The 24,334-nt window shown below is 33.4% G+C and overlaps 1 protein-coding gene across 1 annotated transcript; it reads right to left on the bottom strand.

Moving 5' to 3' along the window:
* Positions 1–19,704: 19,704 nt before the first annotated feature.
* Positions 19,705–22,066, bottom strand: LOC100801331 (photosynthetic NDH subunit of subcomplex B 4, chloroplastic). Its single transcript, XM_003522965.5, has 6 exons — positions 21,810–22,066; positions 21,675–21,719; positions 21,410–21,572; positions 21,256–21,311; positions 21,106–21,177; positions 19,705–19,996 (listed from the first exon to the last, which is right to left on the bottom strand). Exons 1-6 carry the CDS (start codon positions 21,906–21,908, stop codon positions 19,880–19,882), a joined length of 552 nt encoding a protein of 183 aa, XP_003523013.1. The 5' UTR covers positions 21,909–22,066; the 3' UTR covers positions 19,705–19,879.
* Between the last annotated feature and the right edge of the window lie 2,268 nt (positions 22,067–24,334).

Genomic DNA, 24,334 nt, shown 5'->3' with positions numbered 1-24,334 from the left:
CTTCCTGAGTCTCGCCATAATGATAGAGTGGGCAGTAAGGGTTCAAGAGGATTGCATGTTGTCACTCCAAGTGTAGAAGATTGTTATAAGCTCACTTATATGTGTTGAACAACAGTAATGAAGTTTTGCCATACATACTTCAGCATGAAGGTTTAGTCAAACAAAGTAATCCAAAAATGTCAAAGAACTGGGTCTTGAAAAAGCATAACAAGACTTTCTCTGATTGGTTTAAAGATACAATCTTTGTTGACGAAAATGCTTCTGAAACATTAAGAAAGCTAGCTGATGGGGCTAAAAGAAATGTTATAACTTGGCAAGGATACGACATAAACAAGTATTCCTTTTACACAAAAGCACAAGATGACAAAAGTACAATGCAAAACAGCGGGTCACCCTAAGGGCTGAATCTCAACATTTTGCAAGTGTACATGATGACAATCCTTGTGTAGCTTCCATCCATTACTTTGGGTTCATTGATGAAATATGGGAGCTTAATTATGTCAAATTTACTGTTTGTGTTTTCAAATGTAAGTGGGTTGACAACAACACCGGTGTGCAGACTGATGATGTAGGATTTACATTGGTAGACCTAAAGAAACTAGCTTACCAGAATGACCCTTTCATCATGGCAAAACAAGTTAAGCAAGTATTTTATGTGTAAGACCCTTGTGATGAAAGGTGGTCTATGGTTCTACACGGGAAAACAATTGGTGTTAATGTAGAAGATGATGATTCATTCATGGACACTTATGTTAGTCCTTTGTCCACACAAATGACTCCTAACGTCATCGGAGAAGAAGAAGTTGACGATGTTTATGCTAATCATAATGATCATGATGAAAGAGAATTAATTAACATCGTCTAACGTAATTTTCTAATTATGTATTTCATTTCAATACATTCATTTACATAACTCATACAGTGTTTTTTGATAATGTTAACTAACTCAACTTTTTCTCTTTAAAGAACCATGGCTACTCCACCTGCCTCGCCTCATCCTCCTCCTCCTCCTGCAGGCGCATCAATGTCTCAGTATACCTTGAAGCGGACACGCAAAGCAACACGGCTAAGATCGTTGGCCACTAGGCCACCTGGGGCAGAGAGACTAGTGGTCAACGTTGATCCTGCTAACGGCAAGGCCAACGGTCCCCACAAGAAGAAATTAAGAATATATTTGGGGATTGTCGCTCGTGATAAGGTCGACGTGACATACGAGACTTGGAAGGAAGTCCCTGTTGCTCAGAAGGATTTGATACGGGAGGATATTCAGGTATTTTAGTTTTCTTCTTTGATTTTCTTTAGTAGCCAAAATTTATAATTTACTTACAATAAAACCTAATTTATTGTTTGTCAGGCCGAATTTGAAATCCTTGAAGCTTCTGACAGTAGGAAAAAGAAGAAAATTTTTGAGACTGTCAGCGAGTGGTGGAGGCAGTTTAAATCTGACTTGACCAAGAAATGGGCACTTGCAGCCGACAAGGACGGTGTGGACGACACTATCTGTGAAAAATACGACATTAGCAAGGAGAAATGGGCCCAGTTTTGTCAGACCCGCAGAGACCCCTCATGGGAGGTATGTAGTTTGTCATTTTAGTTGTTTTCCACAAAAAAAATCACTTCTTATAATTCATTGTAGTAATCATTTTCATTAATGTTCGATTTTTGCGGGATGTGCGGAAAAAGACACATGCCATCCAGAAGCAAAACACTACCCCCCACATGTTGTCTCGTGGGGGTTATGAATATTTAGAACAAAAGATCATGGTTGAGAAGACAAAGTAAAGACTGGAGGAAGCTAGCCAGTCCGGAAGCACTGAGGGCGTCATTGACCCTCCATCTCCCATCAGACGCCACGTGAATTGGAAGATGGCCTGGACAAAGAAAACTGGGCAGATGACGTCTGAGGCAGCAAAGGAAATAACTAAGAAGATTGTAAGTCATTTTCAATTAAGAATTATAATTATCTTTGTGTATTCTATGAATGCCTAGGACAAATATATGTGTTCTGTACATGATTTTTTGGAGGAGTAGGCATCATAGGGATCGTTCGTCCCCCATGGATGTCAGGATGTTCTGACTGTAGCATTGGGCGACCAGAGCACCCTGGCCGTGTCCGTGCTGCTGGAGCCGGTGTCACCATAAAGCAATATTTCGGATCGGCTCCGTGAACGTCCTGCAGTTCTTCCTCCATGCCTCTTGAAGACCTACAACAGTTGACCCAACAAATTAGGAACAGCTGGAGGAGTGATCAGAGAAAAAGTGACTCAGCAGGTGATGACATCATTCAGCCAGATGCAGTCATAATTTCAATCTCAGATGCAATCACAGGGACTTGCACTGCCTCCGGAGCCAGAGGTTGGTCCCTTAGGTGCTCGTGTCAGCATAAAGGAGAGTTGTGTTGATCCCTCAGGGAACGATCTAGAGACGGGTGACTCAGGCCTGATTTCCCTAGGAAGACTTTATGAGGGATCCACAACGGTTCACAACATCCCTTTGTTTCATGGCCAAGTGAAGGTTGGTGTTAAGGAGGTTAAAGATGCAGAGGCTCCCATTCCTGTACCCATTGATGAGGTTACCTTAGTGGGGTAGACACTTAACACCTTCGTTGCTTAGCCGACACATCTCGTGATATTTTACTTTGGTTATATGTTTCTTTTTTTCAATTGATTTGTTCATTGTAATCAAAACGTGTTAATTAATTATGTTTGATCAACAGACAATTGTGTCTCCAGCAAAACCTCCAGAAAGCCTGGATCATGAGGTCGATGATCCCCTGTATTTGATGACATTGACCATCCCACAATTGTTTTTGAAGCCTTTCCAGGTTATGTGGGATGCTATCGTGTTTGGGGTGTTTAATCAAAACTTCCTGTTGTACATAAAGCACGAAGATCTCTCTGAAATTGCACACGGTGGTCAATGTTTCAGCATATTTGTTATACAGTTGTGGATTCTGTAAGTCAATTTAGATTATTGTTAATTACCAAAGTATTTGTTTTAAATTCATACATAACTAAATTTGTCTTAACAACACAGGCATCTGACTTAGATAAGTATGCGAGCGGGGAATTCTGATGTGTATGGATTCCTCGAGCCACAATCCATTCAGAGATCTGTGCAATCGCAATATGAATCGGAAAGTTACATTAAGAGTTGGATGTAGAGTTCAAAACGCGATATCTACCTTGGAGCCTACCTGAATGGGTAAGTCAAACACAACTAAATTTAAATAATCTATACTACTACAATAACCTATATTCGTCTCCACTGCAGCGGACACTGGCAAATGGTCGTCATTTTGCCTAAGGAAAACCTAGTTGTCTGGTTTTGTTCTTTACATAACAGGCCAGACAACTACCTTAAGGGAATAATTAACAGGTCAGTGTTGTTTTCAATACATTTGCATTAGCATAACTCAACAACATCAATATTCTAATGTTCCTCGTATTCAACAGTGCTTTGAAAGGACTTGATGATACTCCACAACCTAAATCCAAGGCTGCTGCTAGGTGGATTGTTGTTAAGGTACGTGATTTAAATAAAACTTCTACTTATATATATTGCTTATGGGTGTGTACACTAATTGTAGTTAACATTTAATTAATATCCAAATTTCATTATGTATTTAGTGTAATAGGCAAAAAGGAAGCATTGAGTGCGGCTATTACGTCATGCACTGGATGTCCATGATAATCTTAGGAACTTTCAAGAATAATTGAGAAACGGTAATTGTTTATTTCAAACAAAGTTGATTTTCTTATCATTGTTATTACATTATTAATTTATCTTTTATTTGATCATGCAGTATTTTAATGATGTTAGACCATTGGAAGTAGAGAGATTCAAGGCGCTTCGCATCCAGTGGGCACAATATTATCTAAAAGTTAGAAATCAAACATAGGATGTTAGGAAACTATGTAACTTTAGGTTACTTAATTAGTTTACCGGACTTTGCATTGCATTTTTTAGAATTGTTGTTTCATTTTAACATTGAATAACCTTTGTTGATAGTTATTCATAGTTATCAATTGATATTTTACAATTAATAGTTTACTAGCTAGTTTTTTGCTAAAACCTATTTGAAAGCAGAATGCAAATGATATATGTTGTGTGGTCTGATTTTAAATTTACAGGTTAAATTTTGTTTTTTTTTTTGTAAAAATAGAGAAAGCATTTAAAAAAAAATTCCTGAAAACTACATCGATTATTTGTAGAAAACTGATGTTAACGTTTTGTATATTAACATCGGTTTTTTTTTACATAAAATCGATGTTAACTCTCAACATTTGTAATTCTTATTATCAACATCGGTTATTTAAATAATCGATGTTGTAAATTTAACGTTAACGTCGATTTTTTAAAAACCGATGTTAACGATAATACATTCAACATCGACACTTTCAACATCGGTTAAAAACCGATGTAGAAAATCATAAATAACTAATGTAGAAAGCATATTTTCTAATAGTGCCATCATGACTACCACTATCACCACCATCACCGTCATGTATTTTAAGATTAATCGTACTTATAATTTGCTAGTATATATATATATATATATAAAAGTTTGGGAGGGCAAGCTCACCTATGTTCTTAATATTGATAAATAAAAATGAATAAGGACGACAAATAGAAATCTAAAATTTGATAGAGACTAAAAACATAGTAAACTCAACATAAAAAATAAAAAACAATTGGCATACATGTTGGATCAAGTGGCCTCGGAATAATTAAGAAGGGGGGGGGGGTGGTGAATTGATTATTAATGTGACTTGACTAATTAAAAAATTATCCTTCTTAACGTTACTAGATTCAACTAGGCTTTTACTACTAAGTTAAGAAAGTAAAGAATAAAAATAGAAACTTAACCAAAAGTAAAAGCGGCAATTAAAAAGTACACAGCAGAAATTAAAGAGTGTTGGGAAGAAGAAGACAAATACAAGATTTATACTGGTTCGGCCACAATCCGTGCCTACGTTCAGTCCCCAAGCAACCAACAGTTCTTGAGATTTCTTTCAACCTTGTAAAATCCTTTACAAGCCAAAGATCCACAAGGGATATACCCTCCCTTGTTCTCTTTGAAAAACCAAGTGGATGTACCCTCCACTTGAACTGATCCACAAGAGATGTACCCTTTCTTGTTCTTAGTACAACAACCCAAGTAGATGTGCCCTTTACTTGTACCACAAAGGATGTACCTTTCAATGTGTTAAGACAAAGAATTTTTAGGCGGTTAGTCCTTTGAATCTTTGTAAGGGGAAACAAAAGATATCTCAGGCGGATAGTCCTTTGAAATCTTTTGTTTAAGGGGAAGGGAAGAATCAAAAGAATTCTCAGACGGTTAGTCCTTTGAATTCTCTTGGAAAGAGAGAAGAGAGACACAAAAGAATTCGGGCGGTTAGTCCTTCTATTCTTTTGGCAAAGGGAGAAGTGAATGAAAAAGAAGAATAACACAAGTTTTTGAACAATGAACTTTTCTAGGAAGAGAAAGTATTGAACAAAAACTCTTAGAAAGAAGTTGAGAAAATGAATTAGAAATTTTTGTAAAAACTTGTTGAAAGATGAAGAGAAATGAGTTAGAAAGTTCTGTAACAACTTGTTATCAAATTCATGCCATGGTCACATATTTATAATCATTTGATGACTCAAGTTAAAGTTTGTGACTCTTGGCAATTTCTTTAAAACTAGTCACCTTTTAAAAATTGTGACTCTTTTGAAAACTAGTCACTTAAAAAGTTGTGACTTTTGAAAAAATCTTCGGAAACAAGTCACTTTAAGAATTGTGACTTTTGGAAATTTATTTTTCGAAATCAGTCACTGGTAATCGATTACCATCAAGGTGTAATCGATTACACATCAACAGATGTGACTCTTCATGTTTAAATTTTGAAAATCAAAACATTTAGAAACTCTGGTAATCGATTACAAGTATTGTGTAATCGATTACACAAGTTTAAAATGATTTGAAAAAGTTTTATCACTAGTTGTGACTCTTGAAATTTGAAATTTAACGTTTTAAAACATTGGTAATCGATTACATACTCATGGTAATCGATTACAGCTTTGTAAATCAGTTTTGAAAACAATGCTGGCTACTGGTAATTGATTACTATATTCTGGTAATCGATTACCAGAGAGTAAAACTCTTTGGTAAAAGATTTTGTGAAAAATTCTTGTGCTACTCAATGTTTTGAAAAACTTTTTTAGTACTTATCTTGATTGAGTCTTCTCTTGATTCTTGAATCTTTGGAATTTGCTTAACTCTTAATTCTTTGGCATCATCAAAATAATCTTGAAAGACATTGCTTCCACAATACATTTATTGTTGTTAGAAATATTATACTATATATATATATATATATATATTACACATAATCATATTATATATTTGTATATGTTATGTATATAATATTTATAGAGACCCTATCTTGTCATGATCAATAAGGGTGTTAAAGGGTTGTGTCAACCCCCAAACCCGATCAAACCAACATAGCCTAATTACATTTTAGCGAGTTTAAATTTGTTGACCCAATTATAATTGAATTTTATCACAATTTCATGAGTTCTCAATCTAATGAAGCAAACCCAACTAAGTCTACATTAACAATATTATAATTCTATTATAGTGTCACTCATTCACACTATCAAACATTTAGTGTTAGATTGAAATATACGTGTAATTTAATTGATGTGGTTCATATGTTTTGAATTGGCTTTATATGGATATATTAGTATTTTTTTCAATGTGTGACTTTCTCCGTTTTTTTTCAATAATGTAAGATGTTTGGCTTTCTTGTAATGGTGTTCATATTAATCATGTACACACTCGATTTCTACTAACAAAGTTAATCATCTTGCTACTTATAAAATTGAAACTTATCATTATATTTGTCGATGAGGTTAAGTTTGAGGTCTTCCTAGATCATTTAGAAAGATTGAATTTTTTTTTCTTAATTTTTTATTTTTAATTTCAAAAACAAATTATTATTTAAAGCTGGATTAAGTTGGATTGCTTAACAAAAAAAAAAACCTTACTATGTTTGATTGGATTGGATCTTAAATCGCCCCAAACTCAATTCAACCTAGGTAACTTATGTCATTAATGTTTTCTAATCCAACTATTCTCTCATAAAATAAAAAAATACTTCAGCCTAATACGGTAAGATAAATAGGAAAATATTATCACATTTTATAGGCAAAGTTAACAAGTAAACCTACATAATAAATAATTGATTATAAAAAGATAGCTATTAAATTGTATCTTATATATATTATCCTAACCATCAGTCACACCTTATGATACTTAAAAAGAAAAAGATAAAAAAATCCAATCCTTGATCCAAGTCCAATTGGGTTTCCACTGTCTATTACTCTATTATAGAGTTTGTTATTGTGTTGGCCTATTTTCCCATCAATTTTATGGTATTTTCCTACCTTTTTGCAATCCGGTGGGCTACCTTACCTAAACCAAGGCTTGTGATTTGTGAAGTAAAACAATTGAATGAAACATCACATAATGTGGCATGCACAACACTACTAACAAAATGTTTTTTTACGATGCACCTTCGACGACAGTCGCGACAGAACCGTCTTAGTAGGCTAGGCGGTGGCATTTATATAAATACACCGCTTCTCCAACGAAGACGGTTTCTAAAAACCATCTCTAAATGAAGTCTACAACGACGGTGCCTTATAAGACCATCTTAGTAGGCTACGCAGTGACATTTTTTAAATTAAGTGGAAGTTATTTAAGATGGTTCTTTGGTAAAAATTGTCTTAGAAAACATGCCATACAAAGACAGTTTTATTTATACACCATCATTAAGTTTAAATATATAATATAATTTTCATATTGTCTTGTGTCGCGCTCAATTTTAGATTGAAATCCTCCCTCACCGAACTCTTGTCCACTGTCTGCTATTACCACAAATCCATCACTCAAGCGTCTAGTGTATTCCTTCAACTCAGCCTCACCTTAGCCTCAAATGTGGTGGCCTCACTCTCGCGCCCTAGCCTAACGTTCATGTCGTCGAGTTGCGGCGACCTGCAACTGTTTGTCATTGTGTTCCTTCTATAAGCTTTCCTTTTTCTTTGCTTATGTGGTCTTCAAGAATATGTTAGTTGCTTAAGGGTTGACTTAAAACATTTTAGGTATAGATTTCGTTTAGGAAAGGGAACTTTCTCACCAAGTTCTTGCTAAACCTCTCAAAATAGCATATTGACTCTAAGTTGATCGAAGAAATGAAAAATGTATTTCTTGGTTGAACATTACGTGTCATTACTGTTGATGGTATTTTTTGTGTGTCATTACTTTTGGTGGTTAAGTTGGATTTTTGTTGAAAATTGTGTCAAGTTATACCAACAATTTTGCATATCCTTTGATTCGCCATCTTTATTGTGCCAAAATCACCAACACAAAAATTTGTGGTTAGGCTTCTCTCCTGTTAATCTGCAAGTAGTGCTTTTCATTGAGAAGTAGCACCCAAACAACACTATGTCCTTTTGGCTTCATTTAAGATTCTATTTGTTAGCATTGACATTGACAACTTCCCATTTGGAGTTGAATTAGTAGTCAGTGACAACTTCCCATTTTATATTGTATTAGTAGTCAGTGTCATAAGCACGGTGTCTCTTGTCTTGCTTCTGAATTTCATACAAGGAGTAACAAACCGTAGAGTGCCTCTTCAATCATGCCCAACTTTGTGTCCTTGAGCAATTGAAGCAAAGGTGACACAATGGCAGGTCTAATGGCCCTACCTTTATTTGCAAGGTTGATAGATAAGTTAAAAAGAGTTGTAACATCATGTTTATTCCCTTTGTTTGTGTCCCATTCCTCAACAAATCCACCAAAGCCTGGAATTTCTTGTTCATTGTTTATAGGATAGATTTTGATACTTGAAGAATTGTATTATGTAGGGAGTTTCAAGTTGTTGTTGTCAGGACATTCTTCAATCAAGCTTTTCAAGACACAGTTTGGTGCCAATGACAACTTTCGAGAAGGTTACCTTGTGTTTGGCCATGTGTATGTTATGGTTGGATTCAAACCACTTCTCTATGCTTTCCCTTTCATATGTCTTTCATGACAAGAAAAAAGTTGTCAGTGTCATATACAGAAAAAAAAAATCATGGGATTGGTATAAGATGCCACTTAATTAATTACTTCTCATCTTATCAGACACTATGATTGTATTAAAGCCTCTCCAATCACATACAAAACCTGCCAAATGCATGTGCTTGCTGAAAAGACTCTTGCCCAAGGTCACGAATCATGTCCTCCAAGCGATCTCCCATTTCTACATCAAACGGTTCAGATTGGGGCCCACCCTGCATGTTTGGTCATTTCACCATGCCATATCCACATCGTATAATTCCTCTTAATTCCATCACACAACAGATGTTCCCGTATTTCGTCTAGTATTTGTCTTCTACCGTTCAAACAATTGATGCAAGGGCAATAATATTTTCCATCTTCATCCGGTCAACCTCTTTTTGAAGCAAATTGTAAGAACTGCTCGACGCCTTCCTCATATTTTGGGCTCATGCGACTTTCATTCATCCAACTTTGATCCATCTAAGTTATAAGTCTGTCATACTCACCAAGTTGTCCGATGCATGAAAATCTCACTTTTTTGTTACAGGTGTGGGCCTATCCCATTCAGGAAGACTGCCTTTTATGGTAGCTTCGTATGTCAGGGTTAATTCTATTTTGTTAAATTTGACAAAATTTTGACAGCATTTCGCATTGGTCTCCAAGTGCATGACATAAAATCAGTGAAATTAATTTCCCGATAATCAAGTATGCACTCAGAGAACAACTAGAAATGCATCGTACCGAAATTTCATCAAATTAAACAAAATAATTTTAACCTTAACGCATGAATCTACCATAAAAATATCAGTCTCCCCAAACTGTCCAAACGAACAATTCTAGATTGAATACAATGATTAATGCAAACTTTCCGCAAGAATCATTGCATTTAGTCTCAATCGGGAATCTATGGTTCACTCATAATGAACACAATTTGTATATCATATATCAGTTGTCTTTAATGGCAGAAATATCAACAACAACAACACAAATCTATAAGACGCAATTATTTATTGAAGTTGTTTTGGTAAAAATTTCAATGGATCTCAACAAGTAATAATCAATAGCTATAAAAATAGGGAATTTTATTTGTCATATGGTACTATAAATAATAATAAAAAAAAGAGTTTCTCCCTAAAACGTAACCTCTAAATAAAAGGTAGGTTTAGATACTTGAGTATGTGAATCAGAAGCAGAGAAATATGTCACATCTGTCGTATATTGAAATAGTTGTGGCTTTGTTTCTTTTTTCATTTTGGTTTTGAGTAGAAAAAATTTATGTTTTGGCATTTCCTAATAGTTTTTACTTTTTACACTTTCAGCACCCAAGAAACTCTAATGCAACACATTTTGAAGAATGAATGTATGTTATGCTTAGCGTTTATGTTTGAATGTTTCATCATATATTAGTTGAAGAAATAATACCTATAAAGAATCCTCATCTTAATTATTTGACTTGTGGGCTGTAATTTATTTATTGGATACAGGGAGAAGACTAGACCATAATTATTGAAGAAAGAGTTGTTGGATCAAGTGGCCTCAGAATAATTAAGAAGGGGGGGTTGAATTAATTATTCCTAAACCTTTACTAATTAAAAATTTACTCTTCTAAGGCTTTTACTATGTTGTTAAGTAAATGAAGAATAGAAAAGAAACTTAACCAAAAGTAAAAGCAGGAATTAAAATGCACAGCGAAAATTAAAAGAGTAGGGAAGAAGGAGACAAACACACAAGAGTTTTTATACTGGTTCGGCAACAACCCGTGCCTACATCCAGTCCCCAAGCGACCTGCGGTCCTTGAGATTTCTTTTCCAACCTTGTAAAAATCCTTTTACAAGCAAAGACCCACAAGGGATGTACCTTCCCTTGTTCTCTTTGAACAACCTAGTGGATGTACCCTCCACTAGAACTAATCCATAAGAGATGTACTCTCTCTTGTTCTCAGTCAAACAACCCAAGTAGATGTACCCTCTATTTGTACCACAAAGGATGTACCCTCCAATGTGTTAAGACAAAGCTCTCAGGCGGTTAAACCTTTGAAACTTTGTGAATGGGGATACAAAAGAATTCTCAGGCGGTTAGTCCCTTGAAATCTTTTGTATATGGGAAAGGGAAGAATCAAAAGAATTCTCAGACTGTGTCGTTTTGAATTCTTTGACAAGGGAGAAGGGAGACACAAAAGAATTCAGGCGGTTAGTCCTTTGTTCTTTTGGAAAAGGGAGAAAAGAGACACAAAAAGAATTCAGGCGGATAGTCCTTGGCGAATTCTTTTTGGCAAGGGAAGAAGAGATGAAAAGAATGAATAGCACAAGTTTTCAAGGTTTAGAAAACCAGAAAACTTTAAAGCTTTTGACAAAGGAAGAAGAAGAAGTTCAAAGAGACTCAGAAATCAATGTGGAAAAAATTGCTTGTGTAAAGAATGAATTGTAAAAGATAGATTTTTTTAAATGCAAAACAAAGTCTTGCTTTTATAGACTCTTCATGTCTGGTCAAGAGAACTATTAGAAGAGTTATGACCTTTAGAAAAACTTAAAACCAATTTGAAAAAGTCAAAAAACTATTTGAAGAGTTACATCTTTTGATTTGTTCAGAAACTATCACTGGTAATCGATTACCAAATCAATGTAATCAATTACACAAAGCTTTTTTTGTGAAAGGATGTGACTCTTCACATTTGAATTTGAATTTCAACGTTCAAACACACTGGTAATCGATTACCAAAACATTGTAATCGATTACAGTATTTTGAAATCAATTGGAACATTGTAAATTCAGTTGAAAGCCTTTTGAAAACCATTTTGCTACTGGTAATCGATTACAATAATATGGTAATCGATTACCAGAGAGTAAAAACTCTTTGGTAAAAGGTTTTGAGAAAAATTCATGTGCTACTCAGTTTTTTGAAAAAACTTTTTAATACTTATCTTGATTAAGTCTTCTCTTGATTCTTGAATCTTGAGTCTTGAATCTTGATCTTAATTCTTGGAAGCTTGAATCTTGAAACCAAATTTCCTCTTGAACCTTGAAGTGTTCTTGATTCAATCTTGAACTCATTCTTTGATTCTTGAGATCATCATCTTTGTTATCATGAAGTGTTCTTGATTTTTGAGCTTTTTGTCATCACCTTTGTTATCATAAAAACTTCTTTGAATCAATCTTGATTCATCATGAAGCTTGCTTCTACAAGAGCCCCATCATAATCTTCAAGGAGAAGCAGAATCTTCTTCGTATCCTTTTTTTCCTGGGTGACCATTGTTTATTGTGGTGAGAGGCAATGGGGAGCTAATGTGGATTTGTTTATATTATTTATGTTGTTAGTTTCTTACTGAGAGTGGCACAATGTATTTATGGCTTATCCTTAATCCATTTGTAAGTCCTACTGCAGAAGATGCCAAACCTCACAGGCTGGGGGCACCAAGGCATTATCAAGTCCTACATACAATTGAATCCATATTTTTGTTAGTCCTACTGCAGAAGATGCCAAACCTCGCAGGCTGTCGAGTTAGTTAACATCAATTATTTAAATAACCGATGTTAATATCAAGTCCTTAACATAATATAAAGTAGTTAGCATCGGTTATTCAAATAACCGATGTTAACTAACTCGACTTATTTACAAAAATGTCACTGTGTTTTTCTTAACATCAGTTTTTTAAAAAATCAATGTTAATAGTGCGATATTAAATCTATATTTTTTAGTAGTGTGGTGGTGATGGTAGTGATCATGATCATGATGGTGATGATAAGTTTGATATATTTTAGGTCACGATAAATTAGATATTTGATTATTGAATCTTTTAGAGATTTTGTGGTTACATGAGATTTGAATTTCAATTTAAAATATTTTAATATAGGTCTTTCATTTTGATCTAACCATTGATGTTAGTCATTCTCATTTTAACACAAGAAAAGTCATTCTAATATGGGTAGCAGTCCTTGCCCCCCTCTCTTGGTACTTTTCATGTACATAGATAATATTTTAAGTTAGTTAATGTATAAAATTGTGTAAAATAAATTATCTATGTTATAACAACAACAACAACAACAACAACAACAATAATAATAATAATAAAGGCTAGTTAGTGAAAAATTAATTGTGTTTGTTATTAATATTGTAATGATTAAGGTGATAAATAAAATAAAAATATGTAAAATTAATTGTATGTTTGTTGTTTTTAGGCTAACAATTAAGGTCATTATCAATTAAAATAAAAATTAGTTTCAATTTTATTGTAAAAATAGTAAATATTTTTTAAAAAATTATTACTTATTAAAATTTAAACATTTAAATAATTACAAAGAAAGAAATTTAGCCCCCTCATTTAATAAGTTTCTTGATCCGTCCTTACTCACATGATGTGTCATCTCCCCCTCCCCCTTTCTCTTTATATATATGTATAACATGAAATTGGGGTGCTATAGCAACAAGGGAGGAGACAAAGAATAAAAAACAACTGTCATAGATAACAACGCACCACTCATATATAAAACTAAAAAAAATACTAGTACAAAAACACATAGGGTACCAAACTAGAACCTTGTGAGATAGCTAGAACAACCAACAAAAGCTACAACCTAATCCTGAACCTAAAGAGATGTTGGTCATATGTATATAGATATAGAGAGAGATCTACATACACAAAGAGTAACTCTTTTAGAATTATTCGTTATCCTCACCATTCATTTTCTTGGAATTTAAGAAGATTAGTGACTTATTACAACCATTAGATTTCAAGAAAGTGAATGGTGAGGATGAGGAGTAACTCTAAAAGAGTTACTCTTGGAGTAAGTTGATCCCTTCACACACACATATGAGGAGGGATCAAATTATACTATAACTTTGGCCAACTATTACATTATTCAACAACTTTCAATTGGATAATGTTTTTTTTAAATCAATCGTTAGATTGAAATTTTATATATAAAAATTTTATATTAATCCAAAAGTATTTCATACCTCATTCATATAAATTAAAATTGACGTAATATAGTTTTTTTTAGAAGTTGCTACAATTGAGAAGTAACCACTTTGCATTAAATTTTAAGAAATGACCTTATATACCATTTTGTTGGGTTTAAGACTAAAAAATACACAAACAAATAAAGAAAATAGATGATAGAAGAAGAAGAGAGATAACGCAACAAATGAAAAATGTATTGCTAATAACGGAAATAAAAAATACAATGAAATTGAATTTAGAAGCTCATTCTCTAACTCACTTCCTTGAACCCTGCTAACTAACTCCTTTTGTAGGAGCATACAAATAACAGAAAAACTGAAAAACAGTTACAATGCAGCTACAACACATAACACTATTAATGAACCATCTAACTAACTAATAAAGACGGAATGATGCATAGGTAGACTAGACTAGCTGTGCCACTAGAAAAAAGAAAAATCATTTCCAACACAAAGGACTAGATTGAACATACAAATAGTGCCATCCAACTAGCTCTTTCAGTGTCGTCTACTCCTTCTTCCAACAATGATCTCTTCCTTGGTTCAATAACAATTCTAAATTAGAAGTAACACCATTTTATTCTCAACAATCTACATTAAGTAGATCCAAACAGTGCATGAACTTGCTTTGAGGATCAAACTTTGTGAACATATCAGTTAGATTTTTCTTTGTATCAACTTTTTGGACTAAATCTTCTTCTTAGTATGGATGAAGTGATATTTGATGTCAATATGTTTAGTCCTTTCATGATGGACTTGATTCTAGACTAAACAAATTGCACTCAAACTATTGCAGAAAATGATAGCTTTATATGAAAAAAGAATTGTCCAAAACATAAGTCATTTTACAAATTCAATACTACATTGAATACTCCATGCATTAATACAACATTTTTTCAATTCTCATAAATTCTCTTTCCCAAGTCACTAATATTTACTTGTGCATTTTTAATATTTATTAACTCTTCCATAGTATTGAATGCATTAACTTGGACACTTTAAAAATTGTCTTCTTTTAAAGAAAGGACCAAAAAAATTTTTGCAAAAGAAAAAAAAAAGTCATGGGATGATTATGATAACTAATTAGAACATCAATAAGAAAAAGAAGCATCTAGCATTTGTCTCACAACAAATGAATCAAAAGTTAACATGGATAAGGTAACACCTAAAACCGTTGATTCTAAGTCTTATTGAAAACTTGAAAATGCTTTTGATATTCTCTAAAAGATTGTTATACATTCACTTAAAAATGCATTTAGCTCAAGTTTCAACTTCCAAAATCTAATTAAGAAGGAAAATGATTTATTTTAGGTTAATGTTATTGGATGAGATCATTCCAAAAATGCATTTGTCAATTTTGGCCCAATTTTAGAAAAGGTTTGTTGGCTGGAAAGGCAAGAACCTCTTTATTGGAGGGAGATTGGTTCTTATCAATTTGGTATTGAGCAGCCTACCCTTATACTTCTTTTCCTTTTATAAAGCCCTAAGTAAGGTCATTTTAGAATTGGTGAAGATTCAACGAAGGTTTATTTTGCAAGGATGGTCTGAGTCGTAGAAAATAAGCTGGGTGTCTTGGGAACAAGTATCCCGGCATAAAAGTGAAGGGGTCCAGGGGCGAAAGACTTATCTCAATTTAAATCTCAGCCCGTTGGCTAAGTGGAAATGGCGATTATTAACTGATTCATCAACCATATGGTACAATCCGTTGGTTCTCAAATATGGAAACCTACAACTTCCTCATGACCAGCAATGATTCCTTTCTTCATCCTCCCTGTGGTAGCGCGGCTTAGCCAAAATTGAATAAGTTCTTGGTTTTCCAAGAGATTGGTTTTTAGACCAGATCCAAAGATTGGCTGGTAATGGCTTAGAAACTTGGTTCTGGACTTCTTGGTGGCTGGGAGATCAATACCTTAAGGATAGTTTCCCTCGATTGTACTCCATTGCAGAAAATAAAGATGTTTTAATTTATGATATGCTAATGTCTTCAAGGCTGAACATAGTGTGGGATTGGAAGTAAAGATGGTGTCTTTTGATTGGGAACAACAACTAGTTCAACATTTGGACACAATTACAAGGGGTTCAGATTAAAGGTTAGAAGCAAGATACTTGGATAAGGAAAGCAACATCTAAGTGCTTTTTTGTATCTTCAGCGTATATGTTAATTTCTACAGGCCGCAACTCCAACTCGAGGAATTCTTTGGTTCAATAACCATTGCTTTATTTTTGGAAAATGTGAAGCACCTTCTAAAGTCCTCATCTTCTCTTGGCGGCTTCTCCTGGATTGGTTGCCGACAAAATATTTTGTCGTGTCCCTTTTGAACGCAATATATGGAAGTTGTCGACCATTTGTTTTTTGTTTGCTCTTTTGCTAACATTGTGTGAAAAGAGTTGTTTAGATGGCTCAGGATTGACATAGATATGCCTTAATGTATCGATCAACTTTATGATCATATGGTACACCTAATTCGGGTGAGGAAGAAAAGGTTTTGACTCATTTTTTGGCACGCATCTTGTTGGAGTCCGTGGAATAATAACATCTTGTTTAAGGAAGGAGGGGTTGAAGTGGGTGATGTGGTACAAGTTGATAATTAAATCACTATTTGATTGTGTTTGAATCCTAATTTTTGTTCCATTTATTTTGTTTTAATTTCATTTTGTTATCCGTCTCTAAGATAGAATATCCAAACTTTCGAGACCATAATAATACGGCATAAGAGTCACTCGACAATCACTTTTTTTATAAGAATGCTGCAAAACCTGGCATCTTTTGTCTCATCATGGGATCTAAATCCCTTGGGTTGCTTTTAGCCTTCCTTACATGGGCACTTCCTTTGCTTATACTAAGGACATTTTGTTTTATGGAAAAAACAATCTCTCTTATCTTTTTCCATTTGAAATAGGACATATGTATAGTATCTTATTGTACATTCCTCTTTTAATGTATGTCCTTTTGAGTAGAATTATCCTTAAAAAAAAAAAGCCTCTAACTTTTTACGTTCCTTCTACTTTTGTATTACATTAACTAACTTTTACATTCTACTGATTACATTCATGCAACTAAATTTTACCATCTAGCTACTATTTTTTAATTCCAACTATTAACTTTTACATTTCAATTATTAGCTTTTGTATTTTTGTTACTAACTTTTAATTTCTGCAGTTAGCTTTTATATTTCCGCAATTAATATTTATGTTACTTAGTATCGTTTTTTTTAGGTCATGTTACTTATTATCGTTAACTGTTTATATCTCTGTATCTATTTTCTTATCATTTCAAAACTAATTTCTTTAACTTATTTCTCTCATTAATTAATTTTGTAGTTAGTCTTAAATTCTTTTAATTTCACACGTTGTTGTCACATTGAACATGAGATTTGATTTGAGAGATGGAGATTTACTTGGTGATGCTATGGGAGTTTGGGGTGGATATACAGACTCAGATTCGTAGACCGATCTGTTAAGCCCACATATCTTGCGGATAATGGACCTTTATTTTAAAAATCTACATAGTTATATTAAGTTTTTGAGTTTGGTCTGTTAAGTCCGCGAAAGTAGTAGACTTTATCCGCGAACTCACAAACTTCCCGTTTAACTCGTCTAAGTCCAATATGTAAGTATTATTAATTTGTTATGTTAAGATTTTGATCTTTAATTTGGGTTGTTATAGTTAATTTGTTATGTATAAAATGTTGATATACTTTAGGGTGATAGATTTTAGCTTAAAAAATAAAATCAACTTTTATTCTTCTAATTTTATGCATTTTTCACTTTGAAAAATATTTTTTTTTTATAAAAATACTTTTTTTCAAATTACTTTTTGGGTCCACGAATCAGTTTATTCATCTGCGAACTTTTGTGGGTCGAATACGGACCTTGAAAAAAAATTATTTATTTCACGAATTGGGCTTATTCAACTTGTCTAAAATGTGGGCTTCACAGGATGAGCCTTTAACGGGTTGGACCAGTCTGTATACCCAACCCTACTTGGAATAATAGACGGTGTTTACATAACTTTGAATGCAAGGATTTTGGGTGACGCTTAGGTAATTGGGATATCGAAAAATTGTTTATTTTTTTGGACCCATATCGAAGAATGCTTTTGAGTTGCATGAGATTTGGGCCTGGGTGCTAGTTAGGATGGGTGATGGATGGGCTTGTGATGATAGAGAAGCTTTAAGATGGGTAGTCAATTTTTGGCAATTATTATTTAGGCAAATGACATATTTTATCTTTTTTTTTCCAGTTTAATCATTTATCTTTTAGAAAGTTTATTTTGGTCTTATATCTTTTTAAATTAGTCCAAAATGGTCCTTCAGTCCATCTAATATTGACGTTGTTAATGAGATAAAAATATTAATGGCTAAAAACCACAACAAAGTGTAAGCTTATTCTTCCTTCTCCTCTTCTTCTACCTGCTCAACACCATCACCCATCACTACCATCCACTACCACTCAGCCTTCGAACGTATATATGTAACCAAGCTAGACACCACCACCATCAATTGGTGTGCCACCATCTCTTCCCAAAACATCGGTGCACACCCAATGACCACTATAGCCACTCAAACACTGACAACCCCAAGCACCATCCAAACCACCACACCGTTCGCACAACCACTACCAACCTTAGTCACCTAAATTCGCCCAAAATAGTTCAAATATGCAACCTTCAAAACATCGTGCCACCTTCACCATGCCCAACACCACCCACTGTAACCCAAACACCCCCCATAACACCATAACTGCCTAGATCCACCGCACCACTGTAACTACTGCCTCCTAAAATCACTAGTGCGCACCATAACCATTATGAAGGTTAACTTCTTGGGTGCTGCAAGGGAGTGGTCTTGATGGGACGCGTGACAAAAGGAAGAGGGAGCAGAGGGGGGTTAAAGAGAGAAGGGAGGAAGGAGAAGGGAGAAAAGGAGGAGGAAAATGAAGGGGAAAAAAGCTTACATTTTGTGGCGATGCTTAGTCATCAATACTTTTATTCCATTAATGAGGTTAACATTAGATGGATGGAAGAATCATTTTGAACCAATTTAAAAAGATAAAGGATCAAAGTGAACTTTATGAAAGATAAATGACCAAACTGAACCAAAAAATAAAATACAAGACCCAATAAGCCATTTGACCTTGTTATTCTTACCTCTCCTTTTTAATTATATATCTCCTTTTGTATTTCCCCCCCTTAATTTATCCTTGTCTTTGTTTTTTTACGATAATTATCCCTATCTATTTTTCTTCATAAACAATAAACATGCCACTCTCTTTGGTGAAATGGAATTATGGATTTGAATTTCAGCAAACAACATACCCCCTCTATTACAATGAGACCCTAGGTGATCGTCAATCTAGATCGTACTTAGGGCCACCACCAAACAAGATTAGTCTTGCGTCCAGTAGGTTGAAAATACCCATGGCAAGACAAAACATGCTTGTAATACATGAAGTAAATTTTGTTTCAAAAAATCAAAGTTGTGAAACGATTGAATATTAAATTTGCACACTCATCCTAGTTTTGACTTTCCCTATCATTTCTTCATTATCATGCATAATTGTGTGTTTTAATTATATAATCCCGTTCAATTAATTATTTATGAAGTTGCCTAGTAATTACTAGTTAGATTTGTTAGCCTTGAATAAAATATTCAAATAACAATAGGATTAAAATCCACCCATTGACTTATATTGCGACCCCATATATATTAGTTCAAAGTACTATCTGTGGTTCAGCATTGCATTTTGAAGCATAAGAAATTACTCTTTTTATATACAATAACAGAGAATCGCTTGGTTAATGGGTGGAAGCAAAGGTATGAATCAGTTGACTAGTTCTTCTTGCCAGCCTCTTCAAGTTCTCTCAACCCTTCAACCTTTTGTTCTATCTCCTCAATCAACTCCTCCCGCCACAGAGCTTCTCTGGCTTCTGCTTCCATAGCATCTTGCTGCATAGCCATAATAATACTCAAATCTCAAGGTGTTTTTTCTTTTTGGACTCTATATTTCACAGAAAGGTGCCATTTTGCTTTTAGAATGTGGCATACACCATTTGCTGTCATCTTAAGTACTGTATATTGTATATAAAACCTTTTATATTGTAAATGATCAAGTTCCAATTTGGCTGATAGTATGGTCACTTCTGGTCTTAATACATTGGGTAAGTTTATAAAAAAAAATACTTTATGAGAAAAAAAATATGAAAAAAATGAAATGAGTTTTTTAGTAGCTAATATTAATTTATGCATAAACTAATTTGCATAAACTCTTTTATATAACTTCTTGAAAAGATGAGATAGTTCCTACAAATAAGTTCATTTGCAAGTTAATTTGAGCTTATATAAAAGTTTCTCATCTTCTTCTACTTATTTTTTTTTCCTATAAGTGTTTTTGTATAAACTTACCCATATATGAATGTGGATACCGTAATGTTTGACTGAATTGAACGATTTGCAAAAATTAAGCATGGTTGGAGACTTGGAGTAGGAAGATGAATAGTTACATGTATGAATTTAATTAGAATGTAACTACAGTAATAATTTTTTATATGGTCCTTTAATCATATATTGCCATGTGATTAATTTTTTATTTTTATAATAATTATATAAATTAAACTTTACATTTATATCTTTAACAATGATGGTATCCAGTGAGAAGCACAAAACTCCACGAATCCAAACCGGGCAGGGCATGCCTGATGATAATTCAAGGGATGTAATGGAATAAAATATCTTCCAATATAAATGCAACACATCATATTATGCACTTTTGTCTAATAATTTTTTAGTTTATTTTTTATGTACGATGAGTCTAAAGATTTTTATACTACTAAATATTTAAAAATTAAATTAAATATAACTTTCAAGTAATAATTACAGAAATTAACAGTTTTATCATACTTGATAATTTATGACTGAGAGATAATTAAAAAAATTTACACTATTAATATATTTTAATTAAATTTGTTGTTTTTGGTACTGTATCATTATTCTAGTGCTTATTGCTTTGGGTTTGGGGTTTTAAGTGCAATAATAATAAGTCATTAAGAAAAAAATACCTTTTCATAAATCCAGTTGCCAGTTCCATCTCCTCCATCTCCCCTATATGTTTCTGAGTCGTAATATGGATCCTAAATCATATAAAAAATAAATAAATATCCATACACAATTGCTAAACATGAATAGAATTTGAGAAGTCCCTTAATTACCTTCATGGCACCAAAGAATAAGCACCCCCAAACGGTGAACATTATGTACCAAGAGTCTGCCACAGAAAAGGGTACCAATAAGAAATGAAATTGAAGTCTCTAGAACAAAATAAAAATAAAAATTAAAGAACAGAATTTGGAGGTTGAGACTTACAAACATTTTTTATTGCCTGATCACTAAGATGGGAAACTGTTTTCTCAGTGATCAAATCTCTCTGCCCTTCCATTTGCTCTACTATAATGGCCATCAGTGGCCAATCTGGCAAGCCATTCACTTTACACAAAGATCCTCTTTTTTTGCTCTTGCCCTCTAAGACCTTGTTTACAAATACACATAATAATGCAATATGGTATCAATCAAGGTCTAAAGGTTTATACTAAACATGGTTTCTGCTTTCAATATGAATAGAAATTCTTACCTGCCACGGTCTGTTGATAAGACTAGAGTTTGAATGTTGCTTTGGCTGCAAAAGAAAGAAACACCTTCATATTTTTTTTTTCATCTTTGAATTACTAGCATGTGATGAAATGGAGATATCGAAGGACCATTTTACCAATCTTGAAGACTGGTTCACTTGAAACTTGTTTGTTTGTAGACATGAGCTAAGAGTGTGTGATTTGAAAGGGGTGAAACCCATAATTGCTTCAGCCATGGCTTTGGGCAAAATGGTGCAATATTGCTGGAAAGTGTGGTTGCTACGCTGGTCCTTACATATATGGGATAGAATGGATAAGAGTACAACGAAGAACCACCCTTCAACTTCAAACACAAATTCCAATAAATTGGATCTGGGTGGAATTCTACGAAACAATTCACTAAAATGACCTTCATGTCCTCACTTATAAACATCATATCCTTTCACAATTTATCAGATTTACAAGCTAAAAATTAACCTGGGAGTAATCTTTGTTCCTTGTTGAAACATTTAACATGCCAAATTCGCTAACCCTAAATCCGTTTTACTTTTACTTGATTTTATTTTTAAAAAAATGCCACACCTTTACTACTTTGAATAAAACATTAACTTAACGACCGACTTTTGATATTATCCATTAATTTGATTTTATAAAAGAAAACTTAGACAATAATTTGACCATTGTCTTTCAGTTTAGTTCTTGACATTAATATGCATCATTTAGACATTTACAATGAAGTGCCGCACATGACATAATAAATGTCAACAGGTGATATATAACATAAAGAGGCATATTATAGTACGAACTAATATTCTCTTTAATAGAAACCAATGGGCAGTCCTCATTAACACCACTTTAAAGATGTAAAATATTAACTACCAGCAATGACCTTGTACTTAAGGCAGACATAACACTATCACAAAGAACTAAATTTACTATTTGTTATCAAAACCAACCGCTAAATATATATATGCTTTTTCATAGTGTTGGAAATCAAATTAATTATTTTTTTCGATACTAAAATCAAATTAATTATTCATGTCAGTTTCAAACATCAAATTAATAATTTATTAAAAAATAATTAAAAATGTTTGTACATAAGATAACAACATGGCTCTCTAAAAAAAAGGATAGCATAGCATTGAATGTGTTACGTGAAACAGTTTATTAGAGGTAATTTGGACCATGTTTAATTAAGTGACATATGTTCAACAAATAACTTAGTCGAGACACGAGTCCCTTACCAAAAAAAAAAAATCAAGCCTTAACCCAAAAAAAAAAATTGAGACACAAGCCACACGTGTAAATAAATCTTCAACAAGTCTAATTTTAAGAGTGTAGTCTTGTCTTTCTTGTCCCTTGATTTTATGCAAATAAAATGGAGCTTAAGGAGAGAAAAAGAGGGAAAAAAAAGATGAACTTGAATTTGAAATGTAATAAATTGTTGTGAATTATTGTTGTATATGTATGCTATCTCAAAGAGTGTTGTATATGTCCGTTAAAGTTTCATGCCACAAATGCACTTAAATCATGAAATATACAAACATAATAATAATAATAATAATAATAATAATAATAATAATAATAATAATAATAAGAAAAGGTACTTAAAGTACATAGAATCAAACATGTTGTTCTAGGGGTTAGTTATTAAGTGAGGTTTAACCCATGCTTAAGCTTGACTGACCTTGATGCTTAAGTGCAGCCTACCTCGTGCTTAAGTGTAAGTGGTGCAGAAAATATGAATATATAAGGACAGGTGTATCTTAGGCAGTAGTATTGAGGACTACCCAAAGGATTAATTATGTTCCCAAAATAATTTATTTTGTAACTAAGCAATCGAAGAAGGAATCTGAAATAAGATATGATTGTTGAGCAATTATCTAATGCGAAAATTGAATCTAAACAAGCAAAACAATGTGAAAGATAAGATGTATTGAATATCTAGGAATTATAACTTTGCTCTAACCAATTCCCCCAATCCTAATTCTAATATGATTCTTACAATTGTTAATTATTGGTTTCCCAATGTCAATTATTAGCCATTGACGATGGTCGCATAATGTTTTCTGCCTTAAACAATACTCAATTGACAGTTGGTGTATTAATTTAAGCCAAAGGATTAAGAATAGTGACGAGGGTGATTAATTAGTTTCCTAATCAGCCTACCAGAGATTACAAAACCAGTTTGGTCATGTAGTTTGGTATAAAACACCTATTTCCTAAGCCTAACAATTACATACAGATGATCACTATTGTAAAATCAATTATGTATTAAAACGGTCATTTCCAAAAAGAAATTAAAAGCAAGGAAGAGAATCAATTAACTGAATAACATCAAGAATCTCATTAAAAATTAAAAAAAAAAAGGTTCAAGGTAGGCTACATCATAATCCCCAAACTAGGGAGACTAGCCACTTAACCATAGTAGAAGATTGATGTGAGTGAAGATATTTTCTCACACACTCTCTCTCTTAGCTTTTATTGATTTCAAATGACATATATATATACAAGATACATAAGAGAGAGAAGGACACCTGACAGTGACACTACACTGCTGCCTTCTGAATTCAGCAAGATAACAAGCAACCATACATAAAATAATACTAAATATTCAACACTCCCCCTCAAGCTGGAGCATATAAATCATATGCACCAAGCT

Source organism: Glycine max, chromosome 4 (genome assembly GCF_000004515.6).
Source record: "Glycine max cultivar Williams 82 chromosome 4, Glycine_max_v4.0, whole genome shotgun sequence".
Taxonomy (NCBI): domain Eukaryota; kingdom Viridiplantae; phylum Streptophyta; class Magnoliopsida; order Fabales; family Fabaceae; genus Glycine; species Glycine max.
The sequence above is the reverse complement of the archived record's forward strand: the minus strand, read 5'-3'. Positions and strand labels throughout refer to the sequence as shown.